This window comes from Peromyscus eremicus, chromosome 7 (assembly GCF_949786415.1).
Source record: "Peromyscus eremicus chromosome 7, PerEre_H2_v1, whole genome shotgun sequence".
NCBI lineage: Eukaryota > Metazoa > Chordata > Mammalia > Rodentia > Cricetidae > Peromyscus > Peromyscus eremicus.
Window position 1 is genome coordinate 55850107 of NC_081422.1, and position 20008 is coordinate 55870114.

At 51.8% G+C, this 20008-nt stretch overlaps 1 protein-coding gene across 11 annotated transcripts in view; it reads left to right on the plus strand.

The window, feature by feature from the left end:
• Tle3 (TLE family member 3, transcriptional corepressor) overlaps window positions 1-20008 on the plus strand; it is a 46758-nt gene that overhangs the window by 9068 nt on the left and 17682 nt on the right. For 7 of the 11 annotated variants that reach the window (XM_059268037.1, XM_059268041.1, XM_059268036.1 and 4 more), the window contains exons 5-6: window positions 12921-12983; window positions 14476-14550. In XM_059268037.1, coding sequence (XP_059124020.1) covers window positions 12921-12983; window positions 14476-14550 — 138 coding nt within the window. Of the gene's footprint in view, window positions 1-12920; window positions 12984-14475; window positions 14581-20008 lie in introns of all 11 variants that reach the window. The other 4 variants (XM_059268031.1, XM_059268034.1, XM_059268035.1 and 1 more) reach the window with 1 other exon arrangement.

A 20008-nucleotide genomic window follows, 5' to 3' on the forward strand; every position in this document is an offset into this window, starting at 1 on the left:
CACGCTCAAGGGCCTTGTTTTTATATGCTTAAAGGGACAATATCTTGTTTTCAACAAATGCTCTCTGAGACACATCCAAGATGCTTCCTTCCTTTCTCTTGTACCTCTCCTCCTCTTGGCTCCTTCTCTTTCTCGGCCCTTTGAGAATAAAGGCCCCCCCCCTCCAGTTGGGGCTAAGAGAACTTAGGGAGAGGAATGACCTACCCTGAGAGCAGTGAGATATATATTGGGCTTGTTTAAGGCATCTTTCACTCCAGACCCAAAACTGTGGGTGCGCTTTTCCTTGCTGACATCAGGGCCTCAAATTTCTCAAGGAGGGAGCGGGGAGTCTCAGTTCTGGTTGTTATAGAGTTTTCAAATTCTTTTGTTTGCTGGGCATGTTATATGACAGCCAGAGACTGGGGGGTTTGGGCTGCTGAGCAATGGCTGAATGCAGGCGCTGCCGTGACAGGACGTGGAGAACAGTCTGTTGGAGCCAAGCTTCCCCACTGCCTGGTCAGATTTCAGGAGGCCCCTTCCTACTGAAGAGCTCTTGGGTCTAAGGGGCCTGTTTGGAAACCAGGATTATAGGTAGTGTGGGGCTGGTATTCTTAATTGAAAGGCTGTACCAAGCTTGAGGGAAGCCAGAGGAGATCTCTGGTAACTAGAGAGTTCACTGAACAGAGCCCCCTGCCTCCTTTCTCTGCACCTCAGCCACCCTGTGAGTGACGGTGAAGTGAGAACCCAGTGCCTAGTTGTGGGAAGGGTAGGGGTGAGGTCAGAGAGGCAGGAAATCCTGGAGTTTAGCTGTAGGTGGTCCTCACATCTCTCCATAGCCAAGTCTCTCCATAACCAAGTCTCTCCATAGCCAAGTTCTCTCGGCAAAAGGTAGGAAGGAGCCTGGGTCCCTTTCCTTTACCCATTCTTTTTTTTTTTTTTTTTAAATTAAATTTAACTTTATTTTATGTGCATCGGTGTGAGGGTATCAGACCCCCTGGACAGACAGTCGTGAGCTGCCATGTGGGTGCTGGGAACTGAATCCCAGTCCTCTGGAAGAGCAGTCAGTGCTCTTAACCTCTTAATCGCTGAGCCATCTCTCCAGCCCTTCCTTTACCCACTCTTGAGTGACGGTCCAGCGGTCGGAGACAGCTACTACATCTTTGCATGTGGACACAAAAACTGGTGATCTTGCACATGTCATAGACCAGAGTAATGTAGCCACTTGAGACTCCTGCAGCGCTTGATCGCAAAGCAGATGAGGCGTTTTCGACTGAAGTACTGGGCCGTTGGTTTCCGGAGCAAGTGTATGAGACGCCTATAGACCTGGGTGTGGAGATGACCTATGTGTGTCTGGAGAGGGGGCTGCCTCTCCGTGTGGGTGTAGAGGGGTGGGGATGTGGAGCAGTAGGTCTCTGAGGGACGGGGTGGTTTTGTGTTGGCTGAGTCTTGATGCCTCTCCCTGGTAGTCAGGAGACAGGCCAGTTTGTAGGAGACTCAGGCAGAAGGATGCTGCTGCAGTCCAGAGTGCTCCTGCTGCTCATGTGCTGATCACCCAGGGCGTTCTCGGGTCTCTAAGGCCTAGGGGCTCTACAGGTGGTGATTGTAAAGGGGGTGGTTAGTGCCCTGCACCTTGATTGGAAAGTATTTTCTGTTTGTTTTTCATTATATCCGATATCAGGTCAAAAGCGGAAGGGAGGGAAGGTGCAGGAGAAGAAGAGGTGATAGAGCTGAGGTGTGGTCAGGAATGAGGAAGGGCCAGGCAACCCTGCTCTGTCTGGGCTGAAGGAAAGCGTGAGGCCTGCCTTACTGTGGCTTTGGTGGCGGGGCTCCTAGGGCTTGGCCTTCGTTTCTCTTGCCTTTCTTTCCTCTCTTAGGTTTGGGTTGGTTGCTTGTAATTCTGAGAAAGACTGTTTAATTTATATTGGAAGGCTTCGTCTCCCCTCAGGTGGAGACATAAACTCAGCCAGAGCTCTTCCCCTTGGTCCTGTCTCAAGGGACTGTGCAGTACAACTTGGGTCAGGGTGAACAACTCCTTCTGGTGGACTGAAGGCTTTGGACTCCACCCAGGCCAGCAGCCGGGTGAGGGAGAAGGGAGGCCGAGGCCAGGCCGCCTCCACTCCCCAAGACATGAAGGTCTTTCTTGACTCAGGGTCTAAAACTGAGGTCGCTGGTCGGATAAGCAACACACACTTGCTTAGTGGAAGAGGAGGGTGGTTTAGTGTAGACCAGTGTGCAGGGAGTGGAGTCAGCCCTAGCCTTGGATTCCAGTGGGCATCGTGCCCTCACCCTCACACTGGCCTCCAAGTGGAGAGGGACGGTCAGTGGGATGCAGGTGACCCATGGGTCTGGGATGTGGGGCCAGGTGACCAGCACGGTAGAGTTGGATGGCAGCGGGGTGGAACGATGTTCTGGGGTCACGCAGGTACCCCGGCTCGTCTCAAGCACCACTGCTGTTTTTCCTAGCAGAGCCCCTTCCTTTGGTTTCTCTCCAGGACAAGACCGCAGCTTTGCCTTGGAGAAGTCCGGGGGTGGGGTGGGGTGTGCAGTCTGGAATGGAGGTTAAAGCAGCTCCCGCCTCTGCCCGTCAGGGATCTCACACATTATCCCATAGGAAGTGAAGAGCTTCCATGAGCCAGAGTCACCCGCAGCTGCCCTCCTCCGCTGCCACAGTCCTCCTGTGGTGTTGACTCTAGCTTTTCCCATCACACCCTGGGAGGACATCCTGCAGCCTTTAGCTTCCCCCCTGCCTTGCTGTTTCACCGAATTTTTACCCTGCTTCTTCTCGAGAGACCCCTTCTTTGCAGACTCCTTGAATGCCTATATTGAAAGTTCAGGGACATTTCCCAGGCCTACAAGGTTGGGGCAGGATTTCTGACGAGCCTGTCTTTACATGGGTGACTCGGCGAGGATGTCTGTAGATTTGGAGTGTTGTGCATGGAGTCCAGGACCTCCAGAGGCAGAAAACCAGGGGCATGGGGAGTGGGGGATGGGGTTTTCTAGATTCCCTGATGTGGATGATTGATAGCTGATTGACCAGTAGCCAGGCAGGAAGTATAGGCGGGACAAAGAGAGAGGAGAAGTCTGGGAGGTGGAAGGCTGAGTCAGGAGACACTGCCAGCCGCCACCATGACCAGCTACGTGTAAGGTACCAGTAAGCCATGAGCCACATGGCAAGGTATAGATTTATGGAAATGGGTTAATTTAAGATATAAGAACAGCTAGCAAGAAGCCTGAGCCATTAATATAAGCATCTGAGTGATTATTTTGTAAGTGGGCTGCGGCGGGACTGCGGGGGCTTGGCGAGACCCGGAGAGAAACTCCAGCTACAATTCCCCTCTCTAGAGTGGGGCTTTAGAGTGGGTCCCTTGATCTGTGCCCCACCAGCGTGACTCTGGGCAGCTGCTTGACCTCTGTGAGCTTCTGTGAGTGCTAGCATATGTAATCTTACCTGCGAGAGGAGCAGGGTTGTCCAGAGTCTTCACAGTGTGGAAGTGCTTGTGTATCTTCACTGCCCAACATGGTCGCCGTTCGCTGCACGGACTGCCGAGCAATTGAAATGTGGCCCCGTGGTGGCTGAGGAACTGAGTTTTAGATGCTGTTTAAATCCAGTTGCACTAGCCCCTGTGTGGCACGTGGCTTTCTGTGTGGCATGTGGCTTTCTGGACATTGCAGGATTTGGGGAGAGCCATGGGGTTTATGGGAAGGGATGTCTAGGGTGCACACAGACAGGTCTCAGCAGGGTGTTCTCACAGCGGGACAGATAGAACCTCAAAATTTCCAGGACCCCAGAGAGGGAGGAGGATGAAGAGGAGAGGAAGGGGCCAGGGTCCCTTGGGCCCATTTCATGTTGTTGCCTAGCCACTCTGCATCCCAACCCTGCAGTATATGTGAACCATCCCAAGCATCATGTAGCAGGTGCTCTGCTGTTTGAAGGGGCTGGATGACTTGTGTGTGGTCTCAAGGGTGGACCCATTGGCAGGGTCAGGTCAGGAAACCACATCTGTTGACCTGGGCCGTATCGTGATCGCCACCCCAGAACCACTTCGGGCTTTGGTTCCAGTGCTGAGGAGTCTTTGCGGTAAAAATGCATGCACTGGGGTCTCTTCAGCCTCCCCTGGGCTCTAACCCACCCTCGCTTGTCAGTAGCACTGTTGTGGTCCTGACACGTTTCCTGACATTGCTGATTGTCTCGTCCTCTGAGGGCCAGAATCAGCCCTGGTTGAGAGGACCCTTCGTGTAAGGGAAGAATCAGGTTCTTGGAGCTGGGAGACTCGGTCACTTCTGGCTTGGTCTGTGGAGAGCAACCCCTTGCCCTCTTGAGACCTCATATACCTCGTCTGTGAAGTGGGCGGTTTTCTGTCTGAGAAGATCAGTTAGAGAGTGAGCAGATGGGGAGATGAATGCCCCAACTTAATTTCCATGGCCTGTAAAATGCCTCAACTTACTTGAGGAAAGGAGACCCGTTGACCCTCTGAATTTTAATTTAAGGAGGGGATGTGCTCCAGGCTTGTGAGCTCTAATAGAATAGGGCTCTGTTTCTGCCTACTCAGTCTGCTGCATACCACCTCGATTTTCCCTTCATGCTACCTCCGTTTCCCAGAGAGGCCCCTGTCCTCAAAATGTCAAAGCAGCTGGTTTCATTTGTAGCCCTGACCTGGTGAGGAGACCCCCAAAATTTAATGAGCTGCCTCGGCAAGGGTAATGTGACTTTTACAGCCTGTTGAGGGGCAAGGGGGAGATTTGCATAATGCTCCAAGGGGGGATTAGGTGGCTGGGGGTTGCCATGGCAACCCTACAGGGATGAATTGAGAATTTTTCCTCCTCACAGGAGTTGGCCAATGGAGTCTGGGAAGGTGGGGGAGGGAACAGGGGGTTATCCGAGGGGAGGCGGAGGAAAGGGGAGGGGGGCTCCTGGGATGAGTGGGCAGCTTGGGGGAAGGTGTAATCTGAAAAGCTCCCTCTGTTCTGTCCATACAAGCGGGCTCTTTGAGAACTGTCTTTCTTCGTAGGGGGCGGGAGGCAAGCAGTTTAATGTGTTTGGGAACCAAGAAATTAAAGTGAACAAATATTTAAAGATTATTGGATCTTGTTAACAGGAAGCTGGGTGGATGGAAAGTGAGAGTCAGAGAAATGAAAGTCTTAGAGCTGGGGGCCGAAGGGGACGTGGGCTGTCATCTGGGCTCAGTTCCGCCTTCCGAGGTGCAGTGCCTCCATGGCCCTGTGGGTGCTCCTGTGCTTGGCACTTGGGCCTATCAGAGAGCTCTCAGTGTGTTATACCCCTGCCCACACCTCCTCCATGCTGCAGAAACAGGCCCAGGACAGCAAGGACAGCCCTCCGGGACAAGGGTGCAGGCTCCAGACTGGGCTGCAGTTCCTTCCCACTCAGCCCCTCCCCCGCTCGCTTGCCTGGCATGTAGACTTCTTACAAGAACAAGGAAGGCTAATTTCTTTCAGGGAAGTGCCTAGAAGGGTCATGTCACCACTCAGAAACCCCAGGCTCTGGGAAGCCCGTGTGACTTCCTTCCTCTGAGGGGAAGGGCACAGGGGCTGGTGCATGAGGCGTCCACCCCAGCTAGCCTTGCCGTTCTGGCCCTGTATAAGACAAAGGTCTTCGGGGTCATGTGGAGGCACAGGCCCTTCCTCGTACTCAGTCTTCCTAGCATAAAGACCCCAGCAGGCTTCTTCAGAGGGCGTAAATATTTAATGGTGTTGTAGTTATATATAATTTAATCAATATGTCAGTGCTAAGAGAGCCTTTAAAGAGGCTCACCTATCACCAAGCAATCTGTGATGTAAACCCGCCCCCCCCCCTCCTTTTTCACTGCCCCAGAAGCGGCAAGCATCATCTCCCAGGCTGCTAAGTGGATCATTTATCCCTTTCTCACTCCTCAGCAGGGTCTGTGGCATGGAGGGAACGGGGCCTGGGAACACCACCCTGGCTTTTGTTAGCTGCCTTGCCCTCCCCCTCCCCTATTGTCCTTCCTTTGTTGATAAATACCACCTGGCTCAACCCGTGGAGAAACTGCCTAGCCAAGGGTACCAGCTTAGTCAATAATTGAGGGGCTATTAATTTAGAAGTGCCTAGGAAATACAAGGGATATGTCAAGTCAAGATTGCCTAGCCACTTTGTTCTGGAATCTTCTAATCTTTGGTTGCTGGGTAGTTATGAAGCTTGGCCCAGAGTCAGTTCCATCTTTACACAGCTCCCACCCCAGACTTCCTCTCGTTTAATGCAAGATGAAGCAGGTTCTCTTTAGTTACCCAGAGAACCAGGTAAAACTTGATTCAAGTTGGGGAATCCCAGAGCTGATCTGATGCCCCACCTCAGATGCAGGAGTCTAGAGGATTAACCGGAGGTCCTGAGACAGGACTGGGCTTTCCAGAGACCACACCGGCAGGCTGGGCACAGCTGGGATGGAAATCATTGGTTCTGTCTGGCTTTGCTCGCAGTTCAGGTAGGCAGGCGTCTGTTCCTTGTCTTTCTCCCATGTATCTGCAAATAGGTGTCTAGACTCACATCGTGACCGTCCAGGACACTGTCCTGATCTCCAAGGAAGACACCCTTATTTTAGAGGTCTCACCAGGAGCCTGGTTGGGCTGGACAGCCCTTTGCCCACCCAGCAGACGTGGTGCTACATCCTAGTAAATAAATGAGAGAGTTTTGATGAAGGAATGTTTCTTTGTACACCTCAAGATCTGTCCAGGAGGTCCTTAGAGAGGTGTCACCACTGCTTGTATCAGTCGGTGTCCCGTTGGTGTCACAAAACACCTTGACCAAAGCAACGGAAGGGGGTTGGGAGATGTCTGAGTTGGTAAAACACCTGCTCTGCAGATGTGAGGACCTGAGTTCGGATCCCAACACCTGCCAAAGCGCTTCCGTGATTCCAGCCGGGGGAAAGGGACAGAGACAAGCTGACCCCCTAAAGTTCACAGCCGGCATGGCCAAATTGATGAGTTCAAGGTTCAGTGAGAGAGACCCTGTCTCAAAAAATAAGGTGGATGATCAGGGAAGACAGCTCCAAGTTGACCTCTGGCCTACATGTGCACATGCACACACACACACACACGCCTGCACACAAACGTGCATACAGCATGCACACGCAGAAAGCCAGTTATGGAAGGAAGGAAGGGTTTATCTTGGCTCCTAGATTGAGGGTACAGTTGGTCGTGGGGGGGGGGTCACGGCAGCAGGGGGCATCTGGTCCTATTCTGCAACAGGAAAGCGAGTGCTGGCACCCTGCTTACTCTCTCCTTTTTCCATAGTTCAGGATCCCAGCTCACGGGATAGCATAGGCCAGCCTGCATATAGGCTCAGCCTTTCCACCGCCTCATCCCCCCACCCAGAGTCTCTGACTGGCACGTGCAGAGCTTTGTCTCCCAGGGGATCCCAGAGCCAGTCAGGTTGATAATACTGGCCATCATGTTCATCTTGCTAAAGCCTCTAGGGCAGTTGTATGCAGTGGAAGTGTTGGACAGAACGAAAAGCTCCTGAGAAGACAGGACGCCAGGGCCCAGCCCTAGCCAGCACCACAGCAGGCCCGCCCACTGTTGAGTACTCACTCATGCAGCTGTCAGGGTGTGGCTTGGTACAGCCCCACTGCTCTTTCATTTAGGCATTTATGTGGTGCTCTGTTTCGCAGAGCTGTCTGAGGAAGTGGGAAGTTGGGGGTCACACAGCAAGTCGGCCCATTCAGAAGCGTGTGGCGGTCTAAAGTCTGACTCTGGCCCCCGGGACCTAAATGAGCCGCCTGGTCTGCCCTTGCCTTTTCCAGGTAAAATGAAAGCCTGGAGAAGAGAAGTGGTTTGCCTAAACTGCTTGGAGACATCCGGGAGTAGGCGCGGGGCCATTTCTTCCAGCTTTAGAGGTTCCGGTGCTCCTTAACATGGCAGGTCTCTCCCCCACCTTGTGTCTGGTCTGGCTGAGGGAAAATGGAATGTGCTCTCAGAGTCCGCCGGTACAGGCGACCAGGCAGTTTACAGCTAACGAGCAGTGAGACAGTCTAGTGGAGTGACTGTCAGAGACACTGTGCACTGTGTCTAGCGTGGTCACTTAGAGGAGGCAAACGGGCCAAAGACTGACGGGATCACGCTGGAGGCCAGCCGCTGCAGCACGTGAGGGCTGGGGGTGAGGACCAAGAGTTGACTCCCTCCTCTCCTTAACGCAGTGTCATAGGTCAAGGGTCAGGGATGGTCTGAAGTTGGAGCAGATGCAGTAGCAGACTGCTCTTCCAGACACGCACTTACAGGGTGTTCAAGTATCCTCAGCTTTCGGCCAGACGTCCAGAGGTCTTGCTTTAATAAGGAGAGGAGCGTCAAACGGGCGTTCCAAAGGCGCAGGGAACAGATTGCTCTTTGGGAAATTACACTTGCCCCCCACTATCTTGTTTTCTGTCGTTTATTTGCCTAACAATCTCAACAGAGACTCGGGGCAGATGTTCCTCCCCAGCGCCCAGTTGGTAGCGCAGACTCTGAAAGGGACCCAGGCCCTTCCCTGGCTGCGTCTGTCTGTATCTCAGAGATTAGTAACAGTGTCTTTCCACCGCCAGCGCCGCCACCTTTGAACTGTACATAAAAAGCACCTTGAAAGGCCAGAGCAGCCTCCCCAGACACCTTTCGCTAGAATGTTCAAAGCAAGCCACCCTCCCCTCCTGCCACCTCGCAGGTGCGTCTGAAGATGTGGCTCACAGGCAGAGATGCCTTGTGTCCCCAGGAGGTGGGGAGGATGGGTCGGGCTCACCGGACCTCAGCTGCCACACTGGTAACAGATTGTGCCTGAGCGCTGGGACTTTTCTAGCACACACTCTAGCTCCAGCTTGTGGTGTGGGACCTGTCCTAATTGTTGAAATCACACGTCGAGATTCTTGTCCCCCTTTTTTGGAGCGAGTGCTTAGAGGTTGTTTGAGTTGGATCAAATGCTGTTTGGACAGCTGTTGTAATCAGAAATGCTGTCAATCATTAGCCTCGACGGTCGATTTTCTTTCAAAAACATTTCTCTGAGCTGTCTCAGCCTACTGAAATTTGGCTTCCTGGCCGGAAGTCATTTAGTGGAGTAGCTTAATTGCTGCGTGTCAGTTTCCCCATCTGGAAAATAGAGGTTGTTGGTAGGTGCCTTCCGGCAGGGCTGTGACAGTTGACATGTACACAGAGTGCTGGTGGCAGTCGGCTTGGTCAGTGTTTCCCTGTTACTCTCAAGAGTGGTTCTGTCTGGGCAGCTCATTCCCCTTCCTCTAGCACATGGTTCTCAACTCCTACCGCTGCGACCCTTTGGTACAGTTCTTCATGCGGTGACCCCAACCATGAAATTATCTTCATTGCTACTTGATAACTGTAATTTTGCTACTGTTGTGAATCATAATGTAAATATCTGATACACAGGATATCTGATATGTGACCCCTGTGAAAGGGTTGTTCGTATCCCCCCAAGGGGTTGTGACCCACAGGTTGAGAACCACTGCTGTAACATGGACCCTCCCAAGAAATTGGTAAATAGCTTTTATACCCATCTCTGGGCTCGTTGGAGTACCGAGCAGACTGGGTACAAGATGGGGAAGGCCAAGTCTGTGCTTCTCTGTGGAGAGCAGACAAAGAAAGGTGTGGTAGCCGACTGCTCGTGCTGTGAGGCAGGACAGGAAATGGAAGCAAACGCAAGCCCAGACAGGGAAGCCTGGTGGTTATAAAAGTTCTCCAGGCGTATTCCAGATGCATGCCCCGCCCCCCAAGTGCTCCTGGTGACTTGTCTCAATCCTTCCTGCCAGCCAGTGGCCTCTCTATCACGTTTGAGCTTGGGTGTCAATACCACAGGCCTCTAGAGGTTCCTGTCTCTGGAGTTGTTCTATAGCTCTTGTGCTTAGTCGGTGTTTGTGGAAGATGGGTGGAGTAGGAGGACCGGTGACATGGAGTGACAGCTTAGTCTCAGCCACCCACAGGGCTCCTGAGCAATCCAGCTTTGGCCACTTGGTGGCCAGGATTCCAGGCCTTGACTTGAGCATGGCTATGCAAAATCCCAGGGGATTCCCTCCCCCCATTTTTTAAAATTTTATTTCATGTGCATTGGTGTTTTACCTGCATGTCTGTCTGTGTGAGGGTGTCGGATCTCCTGGAACTGGAGTTACAGACAGTTGTGAGCTGCCATGTGGGTGCTGGGGATTGAACCCCGGTCCTCTGGAAGAGCAGCTGGTACTCTTAACCACTGAGCCATCTCTCCAGCCCCGGATCCCTTTTCTTAACAACAGGATACTGGGCTTTGGACCTGGCAAGGTGTGAGAAGTTTCCTGTAGGAAACTGGTGGGCACGAGCTTGCTACAGGTGTGGAGAAGAGGAAGGCCAACTCTGTTTAATTTTCTCTAACGGCCAAGACCCTGACCCTTAACCTGCTTTAGAGGATATAAGTTCTGAAACCATTGTGAGCTCTAGTAGGTCAAATGGCTGGCAGGGATCAGAGTCGGCCTCTGCCTTCCTGCCTGGGTATGTGGGGAATTGATGGGGCAACGAGAGACCCAGCGAACTGGCTTGTGGTTGGCCTGGCTAGGCGTATACTTTCACCCTGTTGGTAAAGAGCTTGAGCCACTGCCCACCCCCACCCCCCTTCCACTGGTCTGTCAACACTTTGCCCACCACAGCCCCTCTCACAGATGCTGCTCACATCAGGAATCCTGGCCACAGACACTCTACAACATGAAGTCTGTACACACACACACACACACACACACACACACACACACACACACACACACACACACAGAGAGAGAGAGTGGGGCTGGGGAGATGGCTAATACAGTCACTAATGCCCAGTACTAGGGTTTGTAGAGTCAGGAGGATCCTAGGAGCTCACTGGCTTGCCAGCCTAGCTGAAGTGGAGAGCTCCAGATTCAGTAGAGATCTGTCTCAAAACATCAGATGGAAGGTAAAGAGAAAGACACTAAAGTCAGGCTGTGACCTGCACAGGCACAGGCAGCGTGCATGTACCACACAGACACACCAGGAAAGAGAATAAATACTAGTAATGTTACTCTTTGGCCAGGTTATTTATTGAGCGCGTACTGTTTTCCAGACCCACAGATTTATTGAGCGCGTACTGTTTCCCGTCATTGCCACCCTGGGTGTTTGAGGCAAGAGTCCTTGGGCCGGTGTGCCTCCTCGGCAGCTGGGCTGCTGGGCTGGTGTTTGCTCTTCATAGGTCCTCCCATCCTTCACTAGCACATATGACATAAGCAAATTCGTTCTCTGTTGGTTAAGAGTGAGAGCCAGGCTAGCTCACTGATTTTAGTCCTCTGGCTCTCACCTGTATTTCATCCCCCTTCTGTACTCATTGTGGACGAAGAACAAGTGAGAAGGGCCCTGGTTTGGGGGTACGCTTCTTCCTGTTTATGTGGTCTGATTGAGGCTATACACAGTGATCCTCCAAGGGTCCTAGTGGCATGAATGGCAGACATCCCTGGAAAGAGGCCAGAGTCAAGCTTCGGTTAAGACTCTTGCAATATACAAAACAGCCCAGTGGAACGAACAATTTATGACCAGCAAGGTTGAGAGACCTTGGTGTGTGGAGTTCTTACTGCTCTCTGACACCATTGTGCAAATGTGGGTCCCACCAGCTCTCAGCTGGAATGCTACTTGCTCCTACCCAAGAAAGCTTGGAAATTGGGGACCATACTAATGCAGTTGGTCTGGAGTCTGAAGGACAGGCCTTCACAGTAAAGAATTGTTCTGCTACAAATGCCCGGAGCAGTGCCTGCTGGGACATCTGGCCCTATTCCTGAGGAGACCCAAGTGTTCCATCATGGCCCTGTCTCCCCCCAGGAATGTGCACTATGGTGGACAGGTTCTCTGGATTGGATTGCCTGGCCCTTGCAGTCATAGAACACAGGGCTGCCAAAGCCCATTAGGCTCTTGTCAGGTTCTGTTCTCTCCACAAACTGGAGACATTTTTTTTTTTTTTTTTTTTTTTTTTTTAGTGCCCAGAGGTGGAAAGGGAGCTGGCCCCAGGAATTCCCCAAGGCCAGGTTCTGTTGGTGAGGCTTCAGAGGGCATTGTTTAACTGAGGCACACTAGATTTCGCATGCAGAATCATCTGACATGCAGATGATCACAGGATTTTAAAAGGCTGTTGTCATGGTTTTGTCTGAAAGATGGCTGCGTGCTGATGAAAGCTTTGAAGGCTGCTCTGAGACCTTAGTCCTGGCTGCTCAGGATTCAGACAAGATAAGAAAGCCAATTCCAAGAGTCGTCTGTCAGCGTCCCAGGCCTTCCTGTCGGGCTTAGTTAACCATTTAGCAGCAGCACTCTTGATCTGAGATCTGAGTCACACATAGTCCCGCCGGAAGCGCTTGGCATTCTAAACATGGGCTTGGCTGGGAGGCTGGGGGGACAGAGAAGTAATCTGCTGTTCTGTGACCAGCCTGTATGAGGGTATAAGGAACCACTGGGTTCCATTCTTAGACTAGGCCTTGAGAACTGAAGACCTACCTACTGCTGTGTTTTCTGACTGTTCTGCAAGGGTTAGAAGGATGGTGGAAGCAGAAGGTGAGGGAACCCCACGACCGCTACATGTGAGGCTGGCTCTGGGAGAGCCTGTCACTCTGTGATGCCCAGGGGCTCTCGTGCCTTTGACCTCTCCAGTTCGGAGCGTCATTGGGCAGAGTGGTTCTTTCAACACTAGATTTCAGTTTTGTCATGGGTTTTCTGGAATGTGGAGTGGTTTTTGTTTTGATATAGTAGGGATTCTCCATAGAGGACCTTGTGACCCGCCTAGCATAGGCTACCTCCTCTATGAACTGGGAGCATTCTAAAATGTGATCATGGAGCCCATAGTAAGGGGCTGCAGTGGGCAGGCGTGCGTGCGTGCGTGCGTGCGTGCGTGTGTGTTTGTGTGCACGCGACATGTACTACTTTGACTTGTCTGTTTCAGTGACTTGATTTATTTGTGGTCTCTGTTTCCTTTGCAGACAGAGATTGCAAAGAGACTGAACACAATTTTAGCCCAGATCATGCCTTTCCTGTCCCAAGAGGTAAGAACCTTCTTCTGTTTCCTCCTCCTCTGCCCAGGGCAGCACAGTGTGGCCAGATCTCTCTACAGCCCGAGCTCAGCCCTGTCTATCATACTGATCCAGCTGATGGGATTAACAAGCCTTCTCCAGCCCATCAGGGGGTGGGGATCACATCACAGGGACCATGTGCTCCTTTTTCAATGGGAGAATGGTCCTCTGCCACACCTGAGTCCGAAGAGGAGGGTCTTGGTCTTCATCTGCAGCAGTGATGGGCACCATGACCAATGTCCTACCGGCACATCCTCACTGGCCTCTGCTTTCCTGGGAATAGTTCCTGTACCTGGTTCCAGTAAGGCTGGCTGGTTGGTGGTGGCAAAGGTCAGACCCTGTGTGGGGTGCTGGCTCCCCAGGTGCAAAGTACCCTCTCCAGAGGAATGACATGCAAGTCTTGTCACTTGACGCTTGAGAGAACCCCCACTGGAGGCAAGGGCTGGACTCTGGAGCCTTGTGAGGGAAGGACCTCCAAAGAGGCTCCAGAGGTATGGGGAAGACTGATGGGTTGACCTCACTGGCCCCTGTTTCTGTCCTGTCTGATCCCAGCACAAGCAGGGCCAGGATCCACCCTCCATTCCCCTTGGTAGCTGGGACTGTATTAGCTCCCTGGTGGAGTTCTGAATCTGAGATGTTGACCAGGTTCTGACTAAATAAATAGAAGAATTAGATATGGCAGTGCCTGGGGTACCCAGTAAGGGAGTTGACATTGTGTGTGTCTGGTGCTACCTCAGGGCTCTAGGGAATGTGTGGAACTTAATTTTTAATAATAGACTTTAGTTTTTCAAGAACAGATTTAGGTTTGGCAAGATTGAGCGGAAAGTACAAAGGTTTCCCATAGCCTCCCCACACCAGGGAGGTTAGAATTCTATTGGTTAGAATTTCAGGTCCACACCAGCACATCATTGCCTTCAGAAGTCCTGAGACCCTGTTAGAGTTTCTTCAGCCATTTTCACTTTGTTTTTCTAGCTAGACTCAAGAGTCTTTCCCTTTTGGCAGCCAAAGATCAGATTCACGGTTCTTCTTAGGCCTTTGAATGTAAATCCCCCATGTTCTGTTTCAGTCACCACTAGCCACTATAGGTCCTGAAATTTGATGCCCTGTGTGATTACAGTCATGGTACCATGCCTAGAAAATAATCCCTCCAATCCAATGTGTAACATGCAGCTGATGTTCATATTGCATAGAATAAAGGTTTCCCTGTATGTGAGGTTGAGGAGGTCGTGGGCCAGTAGCCATCTGTGGCACTCATCTCTGCTTTCCTTAGAAAGCCCTACATTCTCATTGAAAAGACTGATAGAAGAAAGGGACATCATTTAGACCTTCATCCCTGCGTCCTGGGCCTGTTGAGTGGGTGGGTCTCTTTCTGTCTTCTCTGGGAAAGGGTCCTAGAGGCTCCCGGTGCCCAGTGATGGAGGCTATTGAAGAGGGCCACACCTGATGATACTTTATTTCCCCCCAGCATCAGCAGCAAGTGGCGCAGGCAGTGGAACGCGCCAAGCAGGTCACCATGACGGAGCTGAACGCCATCATCGGGGTACGTGGACTCCCCAATCTGCCTCTCACCGTGTGTATAGCCCTTTTATTCCTCTCATTTACCATGACCAGAGATGAACTCTGACCTTAGGTGCTCTCAAAGAATGGCAGCCCCATGGCCCACAGCTTCCCTAGGCAGCTGAGGGCTTGGATCCATTGGGCTCTTTCCACAGTGGCTTCACCATCGTCTCCTAGTCCCCAACCTAAAGAAATCCCAGACACATCTCGAGTCTATCTACCTATAATGTCATTAGCTTCCACATCCCCTGGCATCTTGTGCCTCTGACTTGCAGAAGGTGCTGATCAGTGCCTGGCTGCTGCCTCCCCTCCCCGTTCCCCAAGGCTGGGCTGCCCTTCTTTGGCCTCCTGGGGTCAGAACCATCTCTGCTGTTTATTTATGTGCACGGTGCTGTGACAGTCTTGGGGTTGGGGTCTTGCTGCTCCATGCGCTGGGCTGCATGGCTGAGCACTCTTCATACGTCCTTTTGAATATCAGCTGTACGCCTGGGTGGAACCTGGATGAGGCCTTTGGCAAAGGCAGTTCAATGGGTTCCTCCCGGTGTTAGTTCCTGTGGGAGCTGCTGGGGACCGAGGAGGGCTTAAGCCTGCTTCGCTTCTTGGCGGTGCTGAGGGGAAAGTCAACCCTGCCTGCTGTGTGGGAAGAGCCAAGAGGCTTGGTGCTGGGAAGCAGCGCCCTAGGGAGAGAAGCCATGGCACTTTAAAGCTTGAAGTATCTTCTGTGATCATCTAGCCCAGGGTTCAGGAATACTTTAAAAAGTTTATTCTCTGGTAATTTCATCGTACGTATCGTGTAGTCTGATCCTGTTCACCCCACTACCCTCTTCTGTAAAAGTATTCTTTTACATTTATTATTGAACTCGTGTGTGGTCATACATGTCGCAGCATGTATGTTGGCTGTCGAAGGATGATATGCAGGAGCCAGTTCTGTCCTTCCACTATGTGGGACCCCATAATCAAACTCCAGTTGTCAGGTTTGGCCGGAGATGTTTTCACCCGCTGAACCACCTCACTGCCCCTCCCCCTACTTGTGTCTTCCCACTTCCTCTGAACCCCTTCTTCCCAAAAGTCCCCCTTTTACTGAGAAGGATGTGGGGGTGGGGTGGGGTGTAATTTACTGGAACACAGAACCCATGGTCTGGGTTGAAATTTAGAACCTGAGAATTCTTTGTTGCCCTGTGCATTTTTAGATACTCAGCACCAACCTTGCTCTGTACCCCCTGAGTGTAATAGCAACCCCTCCCCCGCCATACACACACACCCTTATGCACCCAAAATGTCTCCAGGTGGACAAAAGGGCCTCTGGTTGCAAACCACTGGCTTGGTCCGGTGCCGTTATTTCACAGAGATTTAGCCATCAAGCCGACCTGAGAGCGGGCTCTTTCTGCCTGCCTCGAGCATCCCTGTGCACAGCCTGGGTCCTGCAGGGGTGGTACAGGGAGTGTAGGTGGGATAAGCCCCAGGATGTCTTCAGAAGTCTCTCTCGTCCAGCTCCTTGTCCTCATTCCCTTCCAGTCCTCTCCTTAGGGTCTCCAGGGCGAGTTCTTCCACCAGTCTCTAGGGGTTACAGTCGACTTCCTTCCCCTCTCCCTCCTTCTTTGGAATTAAAATCCACATATGAAAATACCTTTTTTTTTTTTTTTTTTTAAGAAAATAGTAAAATTGGGAAGCAGCACCATTGGATTGGCTCCAGTTCCTTTAAGTAGCGTTTAGGAAGCTACAAGTTAGGTCAAGGCAGCCCTAGGCAGATATTGGAATTCAATTAAGGCCCACGAGTGGGGCCTGTGACCCCCATTTTCAAGGTAATTGCTTCTTGGGCTCCGAGTGAGTGCGGCCATCGGCCTGTCATTAGGCAGGCAGCCGTCTAATCGCTCCGCGCCTGACGGAGCCTCACAAGGCAGGAATTGCCAGCAGCTGGGGCGAGCCGGTACTGGGGAGCCGTGCTTGACTGCCCTCCAGCGAGGGGCTTGTTACTTTCCTCCTGGAGGAGAGAAGGGAGCCACCCTGCTAAGGTAAGGACACAGGCAGGGCCATGCCTCCAGTCTGAGATCCCCTCACCTAGAAAGGACTAGCAGGGTCTCTAGTGGCGGACCTGGCTCCCGTCAGCTGATCGTGGCCTCCTGACACGGAGTTGGAGTCTGCAGTCCTCATTTAGCTGGGCTTCTAGCAATATCTGGAGCATGGATGCAGCCAGAAAGCATGTCACAGGGTTGCGGTCTCCCAGGGGGTCTTCCTCTAAGATCTGACAGGACACACCCAAGATTCAGAAGGTATGTGTGGAGAGCAGAAAGGACGGACAGGTGAAGGGACTTTGGCTGCTGGCCAAACCTCCCTCAGCTCCCATTTGGTCCCTAGGGAACTCATATCCCCTTGGGGAAGGTGGGCCTAGAGATGGAGTCTCTTCCAGAACTTGCTTCATGCAAGGTTCTGTGGTGGACCCGAGGCTTTGGCACCGGAGGTGGTGGGCGCTTGGCTACTTGGTCTGGACTGCCGAGGGAATTATTTAGGGGATGTGTGCGAAATGTTGACTTGATATTTTTCTTAAGAGGAGGAGGGAGTTTGGAGTTGTAGCTTGTCCCAGACTATGCAAGGTCTGTGAAGCCGTCCCAGGGCTTCCTGTCTGTCTTCACTCCGGGAGGTGACAGTGAGGTGACAGGCTGAGCAGGACTCAGGTGGTGGAAGTTTAGAAGGGACAGAATGGTGGAGAGGCTGCCTTAGCGTCAGCTTCTGTGAACCCAGAGGCTGAGGTGAAGCAGAGGAATACCGAGTTAGGAATCCTGGCTCAGATTGCTGCTGCGTAGTGGAGTTAGTTGGCCTTCGTGGCTGTCCCCTGTCTCAGAAGCGGGGATAGCAAAGATCCTTGTGACCTTTAAAAACTACCACCAAGCCCAAAAGCTCTAATGCTGCGGGGAGCCTTGGGTACCCACTGAGCTGGGTGCAAGACCTGCTCTTCCCCATCCTTGGGGGTAGAGAGGAATCTTGTTATCTGGACCCTGTCTGCGTCCTCTGGTGCAGCTCTTGGCCTGTTTGGCTCTGGAATTGAAGCGGTTAGACAACTTCCTTAAGTTTAACTCAAATTATGAACCTCAGAACCGAAGCATCTCATCAGCTAGCAGAAGCATGAAGCGTGAGGTGTGTAATCCGTTACACATGCTCTTCAAGCAAGATCTCCCAGCAGCCTCTGCTGCCAGCCACACCTGCCATTCCCAGACCATGGGCACTAGGCACTCAGGGATGGAGTGTCCAGGAACCACCGTGGGGACATGAGCTCTGATGTGTGTTTTTTGTCGTGAAATGGTCAAGGATGGAGAAGTGGATGTTTAGGAGTGTGCTTGGTTCTGTGTTTCTCAGCCCTCTGAGGGTTAAGGGCGGAAGGTCGAATCACTCACTTCCTTTCTTCTCACAATGGAGAAGTGCCAGTATTAGGAAGAACAGTAAGAAGTGGAGGCAGGTGGCCTCAGACCTCGCCGTTGATGACATTTCTCGACCATTGAGAAAGCTTCAGTTGAAAGCCACGTGACCCTCTCACTCAGACTAAACCGTTTTTTGAGTACTTTGTGCTCTGAAGCTGGAGGACAGGATACAAAGGATAGAAACATAGCCCGAGGGTGGCTGCATCCTGCTTGCCTGCCCAGGGAAGTGACAGGCCATGCTTCTACCTGCCTGAGAGTCAGATCATCGCCAGCTGTTCCCGGCCCCATCAAGGAGAAAACTTGGCTTCACTCTGTATTGTCACCAAGACCACTGATGGCAGACCCTTCATCCAAAGAGCGCTGCCGTCCACATGCATCCATTCTTACCTTGTGGAAGAACTTACAGCTTGGCTCTTCCGTCACTCTGTCTGCAGTCTTCTGGGCCAGCCCCATGGTACCGTCAGACCACCCCGAGGAGACCGTGGGGTGTTTGTGGCTGTCCAGAGCCAGCTGCTCTTCTTGACTTTGTCGTAGAGGATACTCCTTGCTGAGACACCGAGGAACACCATGGTCTTATCTAAGGAGCTGCCATCTTTTGTTAGAAGTTTCTGCTGTGGATTTATCTGTGGATATTGTCTGCCCCGCCGACATTGCTGTTCCAGCTGCCTCTCACTGGGCCTCCAAGGCTGCATCAGCCACCTTTGGATAAGGCTCTCTGCTGACTGTTTCCCTACCTCTCTGCTGCTCACCTTCTCCAACATTTCACGTACCCAGAATGTGGTTAGAGGCATGTGCCAGGACTGGTGGAGGTGCTGGATGGATAATGCGACGACCCTGTCTTCCTGAAACTCTTAAGTTGCTTAAAGATGATGGTGACGATTGTACCTCTTTGCGAAGGTTGCTTGCACTCCAACGTTGCTTTTCCATGGAATAATGTGAGTTCTGCACAACCCAGGGGTGAGCTTCACTTTGGTGTCCATTTTGTAAGAAAATGGGGCCCAGAGAGGTCCGATGGCTTCTCCAGGGACTCATCACTGATAGATGGAGCTGGAAATCCACCTCCAGCTGCTCCGCCTGAACCCAGGATCTGAGTTCTCCAAACTGGAAAAGGACATTTCCTCTGACCAGAAGAGTGAGAAGGCAGTCTGTTTTGACTGGGCAGAGTGGAGTGGGGGAAGAGACCTTACCGGGAAGGAGGAGAGTCCAGGTGTTCGGACGCATCTTTGGAAGACCCATGGTCTTCGATTAATCTACACACAGTCTTGCATGTCTGTGGCCAGCCACACCCCCTTTTGTCTCTTTAAGACATCTTATTTTACCAGTTCTGCACTGTGCATTGTGGATTATGTACTCAAGTCCTTGCTTTCTGGGGTTTTGTTAAGTATTTATCACCAGCAGAATTACAGGACTTCCCAGCAAGAGGTTTAAAACCAACGGGGCCCCAGTGGAGAATCTTTGTAACGTTATCTAGATAAAGAAAGCTGTGTGGTCCAGCCATACCATGGAATACTAAATAGTCATCCAAAAGGAAAATATAACAGTATTGTCAGCAAGGGTTCATGTGTGGAGAATCCTGGAAAACTGTAGATCTGAAAAATCTGGATTCCAGACAAGCTGACAGTGGCTTAGGAGGGCAGGATGAATGGGGAACTTAAAAAGAACAAAACTTTTAAATCTTAAAAACCAATTTTTTTACAATGAGTATGTGTTATTTTTGTGAAGATCCTGAAAATGCATTTTCTTTAAAAGGGAAGGTGGGGGAAGCTGTGTTTAGCTCCTGTCTGAGAGTTCAGTCTTACCGAGAGGACTGGAGGTCTGCCTGGCACACCTGTGAGTCTGTTCCAAGAGCTCCCCAAGGGTCCACTGTGTCGCTAGCAGACCTAGAGTCACATCACTCTTAAGGCCAGTGGCCACAAAATGCTTGCACAGGTGCCTAGCAGTAGGGGTCATCTCAGGTCCTCTGGGGTCCAGGGCAACGTCTGTGGGTGCCCAATCCTACAAATAGAGCTAAGGAATGGAGCCTCTGGG